Source organism: Polyodon spathula, chromosome 1 (genome assembly GCF_017654505.1).
Source record: "Polyodon spathula isolate WHYD16114869_AA chromosome 1, ASM1765450v1, whole genome shotgun sequence".
Taxonomy (NCBI): Eukaryota; Metazoa; Chordata; class Actinopteri; order Acipenseriformes; family Polyodontidae; genus Polyodon; species Polyodon spathula.
Window position 1 is genome coordinate 22,987,496 of NC_054534.1, and position 12,824 is coordinate 23,000,319.

The following is a 12,824-nucleotide window of genomic DNA, read 5'->3' on the forward strand; positions in this document are numbered from 1 at the left end:
TCTAAACTGCCCCGTCAAGTGTTAAAATCTATTCCTTTGAGACAAATGCTTGTAAACGTCTTAATCATGCCCCGGTACATGCAATACAATTCTTATATTATATATATATATATATATATATATATATATATATATATATATATATATATATATATATATATATATCTATATATATATATATATATATATATATATATATATATATATATATATATATATATATATATAAATATATATATACCTTCATCAATGGAAATAACATTGTAACAGAAACTTTGACATTCTGTACACAAATGTGTATAAAATTAAAATAATTGACAAAAACTGTTTGTTTTTAGTCACACAAACATCAGTTGCTGATATGTTATCAACGAGCATTTCTCGTTATATATCAAAACATATACAATTTTGTGTACGTTACTGTTCAGTCGTTATATAATATATATATAATATATATATATATATATATATATATATATAGATATATATATATATATATACTGAGTAAAACTCTTCATAGTTAAGATAAATAGATATCAAAAAGCATATACCCTCTTAATCAGATGTCCAGGCACAGGTTTTTTCTGTTTGACAACGGTTTCCTTTTAAGATCTGTAAGTAGACGTGTGTATAAGTGAGCTGACTTTTCCTGTATTGTAGTTTTCTGTTTGTGTGTGTGGCTAGATATATGTCACAGTCCTCCACGACTATATTGTAAATGAGATGAGATAATGAAATCCAGATTTTAAATACAATTTAATTTTAAAAAGTTCCTTTTCAAAAAATAAACTTTTTGACCAAATTAACATTCATAAAAATGTGTGATTCTGTGCAGTATACAGCTGTAATAAAGTAGAGGATAGCAAATCTTTACCATTTTTACTTTTCTGACTGTTTGTTAATTTAAGCAAATATGACACAAAACAATGGTTACGTGCTGTTTTTTTTTTTATATCATGATGGTGACAGATGAATACTAGAAATTACTTTTATAAATAACATTACAAACTGCTGTAAGGTAAATGACAACAGCATATTATCAACTATATTAACAGTTTTGCATCGTCAGCAGCTGGAAGTACGTTTTTACTTTCTTTTAGTATAAATCTAAAGTATTATGTTCATAGCTGTATACTCTGTATTGAAGATAGGTAGATAGTACTACATGTGTAAATACTGCTCATATAAAACTAAACTTACTGCTTTGTAAGCAACAAAGCAGTGAAGTTAAAAACAAACAAACTAACAAGTGAACAGTCAAACTGAAAATGTATTTAAAAAGAGATTAGCCACCCTGTTACTCTTTTCCTGTCAACAGAGATATGACACATTAAGATACATATTTACATCACTGCAAGCCTGCTGTGGGGACCACATATTGGAATTAGATTTTGTTTATTATTTTGCAGTCATTGATTTGATTGTGAAATCATTGTAAATATATTATCTCAATGGAATCATGCAATCATTTTTCAAAGATAGATAAAAAAAGGTGATACACCTAGGTTCATCCAAGTAGTTGATGTTGTATTCCTAATCCGAAACAGAAGTAATGAAAAAAGCAGTGAAGCAAGAATCTTACAGTATTAACATCTGCTGAAAAGGGTTCTTTATATTGCTGCAGATATTCAACTGTAAAATAATGTCTCAGGCATTGTGCCCATAAAAACAAATTATTGTGAAATGTCATAGTAGTAGTCCCTCAATCTGCGTTCAACTACTACAAATGGAGGCCTTTCTTCAATTCTGCAAAAAGAAAACAAAAAAAAACCTTGTTCAATATATAATTATATCTTTTATCAGAACAAGGAAAGACAAAAGATATAGTAAACAATATTTTAAAACCTCATACAAGAGGATCTGTGATTTAGGTCCCTATTCAGGCTATAAACTGAAGCTTGGCTTCCCCAGAGTCAGGTCTGCCAGTAAGTTGTCATGATGGGCTGTCAGATACAGTAGCACGTACAAACATCCAGTGCTTGAGAGCACACAGAGCCTAATATTCTGTTTAACCCTGTTAGTTCCTCTGGATTTTCCTGAGGCACGTCAGGCACCTCTCTGTAACTGGGAAATGCTCTCAACAGGTGTCACTAAAGATCTTACAGCAATTTTTAGAGGCTGGTCATTCATTTAGTATGCTACTTGCCTCTTTAGACTGCCCTTGTAGTTCTCTCGATCTACCCTTCCTACTCTGCACTGGACTTGCCTGACCTAAGCACCATGTTACTAGATGCTCAGCTGATGCACTGTCCTTGCACTACTATTACGTCATTGTAGATGCAAATTGTTTTAATTCTAAACTTGTCACATGCTAAACTTCTCATTATATTCTAGTAGTATTTGCACTTACTGTAAACTGTAATGTATTTAAATATTGTTATTGCACTATAACCTTGCATTGCCCTGTAACATCTGTAAGTCGCCTTCTGCCAAATAAACTAATAATAATAATAATAATAATAATAATAATAATAATAATAATAATAATAATAATAATAATAATAATAATAATAATATCATCTAAGCCCACCCACTGACAAAACAAATGCAGTCTAATTGCTATTACATTTTGGAAGTACTTAAATTACCAGTGCAGTCTGCTGAGTTACTGGAATTAAATGACACTCCAATTTATGCGGCATTCTTTTTGGGTCAGGATCTATCAAGTGGACAACTGGTAAGTTACCACTGAACCTTTGTTGACTGTTGCCTCGGATGTTACGATGGGTGACTGTTTGTAATAGGGAGAGTATATTGCCTAAACAACTGGGAAAAGTGGGAAGCGTTGATGCCATACAGCTGAAAACTGATATTAAGTTTCAGACTCACTTGTAGGTCCAGCATTGTTTCATGAGGTCATACATTTCAGGTGGACAATCTGGGGGAGACTCCATCCTTTCTCCACGTTCAAGCATTTGCATGACTTCAATTCCTTTCATACCCTAAAAAGAAATGTATTTTGGATATATAAGCCATGTGCACGTTAAGTCACTTATGTGTTCAAAATAAAATTAAAATAAAACTATTTCAGTTTTATTAATGACTTTGTGTAGATCAATTTTATTGATTAGACAACACTTTTTTTTTTTTTTTAGTAAACATGCAATTTAATTTTTAAAAATGATATTTTCTATATGAAAAAAATCTACTTGTCATTTTTATTGTTGAGCTTACACTTAAATGGTTATGTGCTTTTTTTAGCATGGTGGTGACAGGTGTATAATAAAAATAAGTTTTATAAATAACATTACAAACTGTTAAACAGTAAATGTTAAACAAAACAAGATATAATTACCTACATTAAGAGCTTTGCATCGACAGCATCAGGAAACTAAATTTCATCTTAAGTATGTTTTTACTTTCTCTTTACAATATAAATGTAGGTAGCATGTTAATAGTAGTATAATTTATATTAAAAATACAGATAGTACATACAGGACATTGCACAACTGTACGAACCTATAAGGAAACCTTTTTAAGAGCTTGCTGTGTAGACTAGTTTCAGAGACACTGCATTTTACACACATTCCAGTATATGGGGGTAACTCACTTTGTATGGCTTCTGTCCCAAGGAAAATGCTTCCCACATCAAAACACCAAAGCTCCATACATCACTCTTGCAGGAAAACTTGAAGTAGTTTATGCATTCCGGAGCATACCACTTGACTGGCCATTTCCCATGACCTTTAGCCTAAAAATGAGGAAATCTCAGTACTGTACAAAATAGTTAATTTTGCTAAAGTTTCCAGTAAAGTAAAATTCTTGAGTAATAAAAAAGATAACACAGGTTGTCATTTGTGACTGATTTACACTGATAAACAAGACTTACTTTGTAGTAATTCTCTTCCTCAGTTAGTGCTTTTGAGAGCCCAAAGTCACTAATTTTGGCATAATGCTGGGTGACTAGCAGCACATTTCTGGCAGCCAGGTCTCTGTGAACAAAGCTGTTCTCTTCGAGGTACTTCATGCCCATGGAAACTTGATGAACTAACTCTGTGATATTCTTTTTGGTAATATGCCTAAAGAGATTTTAAGAGGGCACAGTTAGCAATACAGTCGACATAAATACTCTACACACTACCATTTTCTGTAACCAATTGTTTTGGATATAAATAAAGAAAGCATGGAGGGCATATAGGGACCCATCTGTAAACAGCCAGTGGTTAAGAAAGTCCATAGTAGACCCTGTTCTCTTGATGCAGCTGAATCAATGCTTTCAAAAAAATATCAGTGTTGCATCAGAGTAATTTGTGTTGCAGTGGTTGGAACATGTGGCTTCCACTGCAGATAAATAAATACATTTCTGGCTGGCCAGTTCTGTGCATTTGCATGGAAAGCAAACCACTAACTAAAACTGACTTACTTGTTTTTTTGCAAGAATTTGTTGAGGGGACCTAACTCTGCAAGTTCCATAACCAGCATCAAATTCTCAGCTTCACAGATTCCAATCATTCGGACGATGTACGGGTTGTCCAGTTGCTGCATCACGTTTGCTTCTCTGAGCATCTCCTCCTTGACCGCTGGATCATTGTCCTCGTTCTTTAGGATTTTTACAGCTACTGTTTTTTCAGATCTGGTAATACATCGTAAAACACATCTTTAAAGTAACTAGCTTCTAATTAAATGTTCTTATTTTATTTTCACTGTCCCATAACTTTTAGTTGTTTCCAATTGTAATGACTCAAATATTTGAAGCACTTTGAAGTCTTGTGTACAAGTTTCAAACCACAGAGGGCAAAAAAAAAAAAAAAACATCTCACAACATCTGTTGTTCACTTCCATTGTCTATGTAGCTCTCATGTTCATTTCTGAGATGTGTTGAATCTTGTGTTTTTTGTCATTTTTATGGAAAACAGAAATGCCATATTTGTCTAATACTTATGTACTTTAATATTAAAACACAAAGTAATTGTAGCTATCAATATAGGTTCATACATTTTCTCCACCATGTATATTCATTATATAGGTTTCAAATGTGCAGTTATGAAAGAAACACATGTTTTAGTAAACATGTATTTGTATGAAATCATTATATCTGGTACAACACTGGATTAACAAAATCTCTGTTTGCAGCCATGCTTTTAGAATGCCGCACCTCCTGGGTCATTTTACCTGGTTGGTGAAATTGACCCCAACCCTTCACTGTTTTTCTTTTTCTTCCTGTCAATAACCAATCAACTGCTTCCCCTCAGTCAGTAACATGTTTTGACCCAGAAGACACAGCTGAGGTGAAATGAACAAGAAAGTAAAGCAGCAACAGACTTCCTGGAACACAAGGCGAGCCAGCTTGGAATGGACGCTAACCTATTGCAGTACTAGATGTCTGTTTAAAATGAAAATACTAAAGGAAGTGTAAAATAGGTAAGATTTATAGCATTCTTCTGTTGGCTACAATTACTTTAAAAACCAATTGATTTGTATTAATGTCCCCTCTGTGGTGTACCATATATATATATATCTATATATATATATATATATATATATATATATATATATATATATTAATTTTTTAACATTAAATCCATCTCAACAGAATTGTCTGCTGGGAAGCAGGCATAGGATTTGAAGGTTGACTAGTAAGCAGGTTAGTCTCATCACTTGTAGTCTCACATTGGTTTCCATGAAGGATTAAATTATCATGACGTAAAGATGCGTGTGCACGTTCGGTGAAAAATCTTGTGAGAATGGCATTTCAGGCCAAAAAAATTAAATAAAACAATGTCACAGAGAAGGAGAAGGTAAATCCTAATTTCACCTTTAAGGGCAAAATGCAAAACACCCACTTTTTCATGAAAACACCAATTTCACATGAACTCTTGTTATTTCCAAAGTCCCAGCACTACAGTCTTAAAGGAAGAGAAGGAGATTCTAAACCGGCAGCAAGTAATTATGATTTTTGTTTGAATTTTCTTTTTTTCATTAGAATGGTGTTCAATTAAAAATGTAAAAGAAACAGCATTCTGCACTTATAACTGTGACATGGAGAAGGTCACATTCTCGTGCGCAAATTTTTGTATGCTTGGAAACCACACTTTCAGGGATGTTTCTCTAAAAACAACTGGAAAACATTTTGACCCTTTGCCTTTCACTTAATTTGCATAACATTGTGTGAATAGGAGAATGGAAACGCTGGAAGGTGTAGGATAAATCTATATTTGGTCCACACCCTAGATGTTTCAAGTGGGGAAAAAAAAAACAAAAAAAAAAAAAAAAAAAAACATATATAAACAGCTTCCTTGTGGGATAATGAACAAAAGCAAAGAGAACTGATCTGCAGTACCAAGGCTTGTGGCTCTAACCTAGCTGTGATTGAACTTTTTAAAAATAAATCTCAATGATGTGATGAAAAATATGTCATAAACCCTTTTCAAGCTTGTTGTTTAATGAGAGGTAAGACAGCCTTAAATGGGGGCAATTTGTAGAACTGTTCTAGTAAGGCAAAGGTAGGATATATTTTGCAGGTTGAAATTATTAAGGGACAACAGTCTACAGTGGAATGGATGGGAAGAGCCAGAGGATGCAATTCAACATGCTGACTTATTACCAAGACAGCAGTCACACAATCACACATTACAAGACTGAATGTTGTATACTCCAGCAATACAGAATAACACTGTTAAAACCCCTATCAGTAAGAACTAGGATTAGATTTTATTTAAACTACCCAAGAACTATCAAAATTGACATTCAGGTTGTGAGTAGAGCAACCATTAGGAGGCTGCGTGGTGTGGTGGTTAAAAAAAAAGGATTTGTAACCAGGAGGTTGTGGGTTCAAATCCTAGCTCAGCCACTGACTCACTGTGTGACCCTGAGCAAGCCACTTAACCTCCTTGTGCTCTATCTTTCAGGTGACACATTGTTGTAAGTGACTCTGCAGCTGATACACAGTTCACACATGCTAGTCTCTGTAAGTTGCCTTGGATAAAAGTGTCTGCTAAATAAACAAACAATAATTATCCTACACAATAACAGCAGTTTAGTTTAAAATACCCAAATGTAATCCAGTGCAAAAAAGAATTGATTTGTATGTAAAAACTATTTTTCATCACAGAACAGCATTTTAAGCGGACATTCCTGTTTGATAACTGTCTGGCACTTTCTTACAGTCAAAAATCAAGGATGCCTGGTGAATGTGGTGGATATTAATGCTTACTTACATCATGCATGTAAATAAAGCATCTTGTCATTTTAATACATTTTTTAGAGGCTGGTAGTGGTACCTACTTCATCATGCGATAAACCCCTTTCATCACAGTACCAAAGTTCCCAGAACCAAGCTCCCCATCTTCCAGTTTAAGTTGTTTCCGGTCTAGATGAACAGTTTTGGGTTTCAGTTCTTCTGGGTCGGCATACGGGCTTTCATAAACCGCAGTGTCCATGGGCAGAGCCTCTTTGGAAACTGATGTTACAATGAAAAAGCAATAATCAGTGCTTAGAAAAGAAGACCTACACATTATTAAAACACTACATTGGTTACTTTTTGACATTCAGAACTGTAGTGTAGATGTATTCCAAGCTTGTATTTAAATAAAGAAGCTGTCATCATCTCTTGTTATACCTTGTTTTTTATTCCCTGGCCTCATTTCATAGGGGTTGAGTTGTGCAGAGCTGTTAGCACGAGCACCCATATCGCTCACCTTCTGCATGGATGAAGAAAAATACATTTAAAAAATCTTCAGCAAATGGAAAATACGTTTTTTGTTGTTAGGTAGCAAAATCACATGCAACACGCATGGCACATGAAGCAGCATGATGAATTGTTTTGAACAGTAGATCACGCATTAAGCTGGATTGCAAAATATGCAAGCACCAAAGCTGTATTAGAAATTTGAAAAGTGGTGAAATGTAAATTAAGTTGCAAGGTAATAACCACATTTCCCTTACAAAGGTTTACCACGGTATTTTGGCAGTTTTACCATGCTTTTCCCTATATATTTACCATAGTTTACTCTGGTTTGCCATGTTTATTAATATGCTTTACTGTGCCTTGCTATTGTTTACATTGCTTACCTATGCTTTCACTATACTTATTATACGTTGCTAAGCTTTTACTGTGGTAAACTTTTATAAGGGTTACCATAAAAACATTATTGTGTTAAAAAGAATCTGCAATTCCATGAAAAAAAAAGAAAACAAATCTTCAGTCAATGGATGGTGTGGTATACGTTACTGTGTACATGCTGCATTCTGTTGCTTTTAATGTATAGTCTCAGTGATGGGAGCCTTCCTCACATGCTCAGCGTAAAGTCACACTTAAACAACCCAATAATGGAACGTAACACTCTCTAATTCAGCAAGGAAACCCTCCCAGTTATCATTGTGACAGCGCTCTCCCAGGCCAGTCCCCCGTAACGAACTGTCACAAGCTATGCTGCCAACACACACAACTGGAAACACACAGGGTGTACCCCCTTGACACGCTACAACACTTTCTTGTAGAAATACATTGTGTTACATTGTGTAATTCTATTGTTATATTTGTTCTACTATGTTATGTAAGGTTTTAGTATTGTACAGTCAGTATGTCATGCCTTTATGACACAGGTTTACATGTTGAGATGGACAATAAACACACAAAGGCCTACCTAGTTTTGACCGTAAACCAACCTTTTTTGTTGTTGTTTTTTTAAAAAAGCTTTACTTAAAGAGTTACACCCCAAATTAAGCCCACTGAAGTGTGCGAAAATACCACGAAAGTCCTTGATTTTTGTTAGAGCCACATATTTAATGATCCATCCGTTTTAGTGCAAAACAAGGGTGTCGTTTTACATACTTTAAGTGACCATCCTTCAAAAGTATTGGATTCATTCATTAATACAAAACGTTTTTGTGGGTAAAATAGTAAACAAGTATTAAACAGACAAAATCGTGTAAAATAAAATAAAATTGGTTAAAAGAGCTTTATGTTTTTGTATTGTATTTTAGTAAAATAACAATACATATCATTTTTAGAGTGGAAGGTATTTAACTATTAACAAATAAGTATGAAATGTATTTACCAAAAAAAAAATATATATATATATATATATATATATATATATAATATATAGATATAATATATATATATATATATATATATATATATATATATATATATATATATATATATATATATATATATATATATATATATATATATATATATATATATATATATATATATATATATATATATATATATATATATATATATATATTCAAAAGCTGATTTAAAATGACACCTTGACGCATCCACAGTTCCACATTTAACCAACAGATGGCAGTACAGTACACCCATTCAGGACCACCTGTACGCATTTTTGCATTACAATATACAGTAGAACAAATTTAATATAGAAGGAGTAATGGAAGAATGACTCCAGATTTTAAACTTCATAGAAATATTTTTGAAAAAAAGGTATTTACTGATTTACAAATCCTGAGTTTGGTTTGTTTTCTTCTCCAGTTGATTTTATGTAATGCCTTTTACTTGATTAGAAGTAGATTTTCTTTTCTTTTTTAAAGTGAAGTACAATTTTCTAACCATATGAGACTGATAGGAAACATACTACAGGTTAATTAACAGGTTAGGCTTAAAAACATCAGATACTGAGTATGAAACAACTTAGATTAACAAAGCATCGTTATAAAACTGTCATGATAATGAAACAACCCTGTCACCAACAAACACACATATATTATGATGAGGTCAGGGTGTTAATGGGCCATAGGGCGCTCGCAGCACCTGAAGATGTTTGTGTTTTTCTTGTGTATAGACGTAACTGGACATTGTGCAGGTTTTGTTGTCTGAATGGTTTTGTTAAGAGGCTGAGTGGAACTAGTTGTTTTACAGTATAACCTGCATTACGATTCTATCCAGCTGTTTAACATCTGCAGAGAGATGGACACATCACAGACACTCCTTGATAATAAAAACATGAAACCTACCTTTTGGTATCTGTTTGCTTTTGGGTCAATACTCGGCCAAAATTATAGAACACCAGTTTGGTGAAAGTATATTTCAAATATTTATTGTCTCAATTCTGTGTCATACTTATAACACAATGCATTCTATGAAAACTGACCACTATTTAGCATCCCAGCAGTACACCTGCTTGCATAAAAAGGTTTTGCATTAAATAATAATAATAATAATAATAATAATAATAATAATAATAATAATATAATAATAATAATAATAAACGCCCAGGTCTTTGAAGAAATGGGCAAGTGACTTAATCCAATAGATGTAAAAAACAATAAGTACAGTGCCACCATACTATCCTAGACAGGTGAACTTGTCTGTATTGTACTAGGGTTGTGATTTAAAGGGCATCCATGCTGACTATACTATGATTGCAAAGGATTAACATATATGAGAATTTTAAACCTTTACTTTTCCAGTGAGTAGCCTAACAAAAAAAGACAGGAGTGAATTAAAGTGCATTAGTAATAGCAGGGGGAAGCCTATGTGCAGTGTGTCAGGTGTAAACAAGGTAGAACTCTGCATGCAGTCGGTTGGGAAGATCCTCACTCAAAAATGTCACTCAGGCTGTTAAAACACTGTAAATGAATACATGCAAATAAGTATTAATTTGCTAAGTAAGAAAGAAAGTAAGTAAATGAATTATTTCTTAGCATATGTGAGTCTGATTCATTTTGCCCCATGAACTTTCTAAGTCAAGAGCTTGTTCAGCTCATGACCTTTTCGCCAGTGAGGCCCATCTGCACTTTTCTGGACTCAACATAGTGTACTTGTGGCTGCAGCCAGATACAACTAAGTTGACGCAGTCCGATTTAAATGCCATTCTTGCCTCATCAGACAGGTTGTCACTGTCTACAGGTACGCTGAAGATTTTATACAGTATATTTTGAAGATGATTTTGATTCCGCAACAAGCACATCACGTTTTTGAATAAGTATTCTGCTGTAATGATTGATAAATACACATGCTGATTAATAAATGTAGGCACAGATTGGAAGAATTAGGAAGAACACCAGAAGCCCCAACACCTTGTTAGTAGCAAACCACACATTAGTAGAAGGGTGTCAGATCAGGTTAGTTCATTGCACACATCTCCTACCACTTTAATTTTGAGGGAAAGCAATTGTAAATGGTGTGATAGTTGCACCTGTTTGCAGCCAGACTTTGGAAAGGAGTAGGATTTCATTCTGGAGAAAATTCCACCTGTTGCACCATTCTAGAAACCACAATTTCAAAGAGGAATTATTTTCTAAATGAAAAGGCCTCACATATTTCTATAACCAGCAAGTAGTTGGTTACACTTAAACACAAGAAATGGACTATAATGTTAATAATGTTAAAATGTATCTAACCCAAAGATACAGCAAGCACTCTGACAACACGCACAAACTGCAAATGGAAACAGACTATAAAAGACAGATACGTTTGTTATAAAACAAGACCGGGGTCTCGTTTCTTGAATATCGCTACACCATCAGGAGTTTGTCCCAATGTTAATGAGGTGGAAAAAAAACTGAATTTCAAAACTTTAAATTTAGTTACCAACATGAGTAAATGAAAAACGTAGAGTGTCATTAACAACAAAAACACAGAGAAAAGTAACAAGATTCCAGAGAAGAAAAACTGCAATTCAGCATGCCTGCAGTTCATGACCTCTACCAATACACTAATGGAAAACAAAATTAGATGGATAGTTACCCTGGGGTGATTACGAGGAATTGGTGGACAACTCAGATCTATAGAATCTGAAAAAAAAAAAAGTGAGTACAATTTTTTTAAATAAAAAGGCAGAAGTAAATATCATCTGAATGAAGATTAAGAACGAGCTTTCTACAAGGGGTCTTTTGGAATATAAAGATTGTCTTGAAAACAGAAAACAATACATATTAATGTAATATGCATTAAATGAATATATGTGCTTGTGGCCTCCACCATATTTGCACCTTGCTGCCTTGCATGTATAGCAAGTGCATCAGCATTTTCTCTAGCTACAGTATAACATTTATAACATTGCCCCCCCCCCCCCCCCCCCCCCCCCCCCCCCCCCTGTTTTATTCTGGATCACATACACTGTATATAAAGAATTACTCCATTGCAATAACCAGCTTCACTGGAATGAGCCTTGTAACATTAATGATTTGTGAAGAACTTTCATTCAAGGCACTAACCTCAGTGGTGACAGTAAAGTCCCTATGCTGGTACTTCAGGACTAATGAAGTGGCTGTTTCTGTGTAAAGGCAGCATGTTTCAACATAGAGTTTAGCAAAAACACCATCTAATATTTCAAAAGAGAAAGAAAACAAAAGCAGAAGTACATACTAAGTGGCAAGTCAGGTCGGAGACATGGTTCTGTGAGAACCCTTAGCAGTCCATCAGGCTTATAGGAATAGTGCTCTACCAACTGTGGAAAGACACCATGGTGAATGAAGATATTTCTAAAAACACAACAACAATATTTCACTTACATCCGTGTAAACAATACTGTCAGCAGGATATCAAAGAAAATGCCCTTGCTTACATACTGTGGCAGCACGGTTTTCACTCACTTTTCTTTTGCTAATAGCCTGTGTGAGACCTTTCTATTCCTAGCTAGGGCCCTGAGTTTTTCACTTGCTTTTTAACCTGCAATTTAGTTCTCTAGCCACATGATGTCGCTATAGCCTCCACAGTAAGCCACATAATGAGCAATCAGTAATATGTGTAAATACATTATTATCATATGTGTAAATACATTATTAATACGTTTTAATTTCTCAGTACACTTTTACGCAAATCATTTGTTAAAAAAATTAACATTTCCTGGATATCTGGATCTCACTGACACAAATATGTGACTTGTCAACAGAAAGGGAGATATAGG

At 34.0% G+C, this 12,824-nt stretch overlaps 1 protein-coding gene across 2 annotated transcripts in view; it reads right to left on the bottom strand.

Moving 5' to 3' along the window:
- Positions 1 to 512: 512 nt before the first annotated feature.
- The window catches only part of LOC121315724 (tyrosine-protein kinase SYK-like), a 42,162-nt gene continuing 29,850 nt past the window's right edge, over positions 513 to 12,824 (bottom strand). The window contains exons 5-14 of one of the 2 annotated variants that reach the window (XM_041250073.1): positions 12,284 to 12,365; positions 11,663 to 11,709; positions 11,112 to 11,180; positions 7,559 to 7,640; positions 7,225 to 7,399; positions 4,364 to 4,573; positions 3,830 to 4,019; positions 3,551 to 3,691; positions 2,830 to 2,942; positions 513 to 1,746 (exon numbers count right to left, since the gene is read on the bottom strand). In XM_041250073.1, the coding sequence (XP_041106007.1) occupies positions 1,674 to 1,746; positions 2,830 to 2,942; positions 3,551 to 3,691; positions 3,830 to 4,019; positions 4,364 to 4,573; positions 7,225 to 7,399; positions 7,559 to 7,640; positions 11,112 to 11,180; positions 11,663 to 11,709; positions 12,284 to 12,365 (1,182 nt within the window). In that variant the 3' untranslated portion in view covers positions 513 to 1,673. The remainder of the gene's footprint in view (positions 1,747 to 2,829; positions 2,943 to 3,550; positions 3,692 to 3,829; positions 4,020 to 4,363; positions 4,574 to 7,224; positions 7,400 to 7,558; positions 7,641 to 11,111; positions 11,181 to 11,662; positions 11,710 to 12,283; positions 12,366 to 12,824) is intronic. The other variant, XM_041250083.1, reaches the window with a different exon arrangement.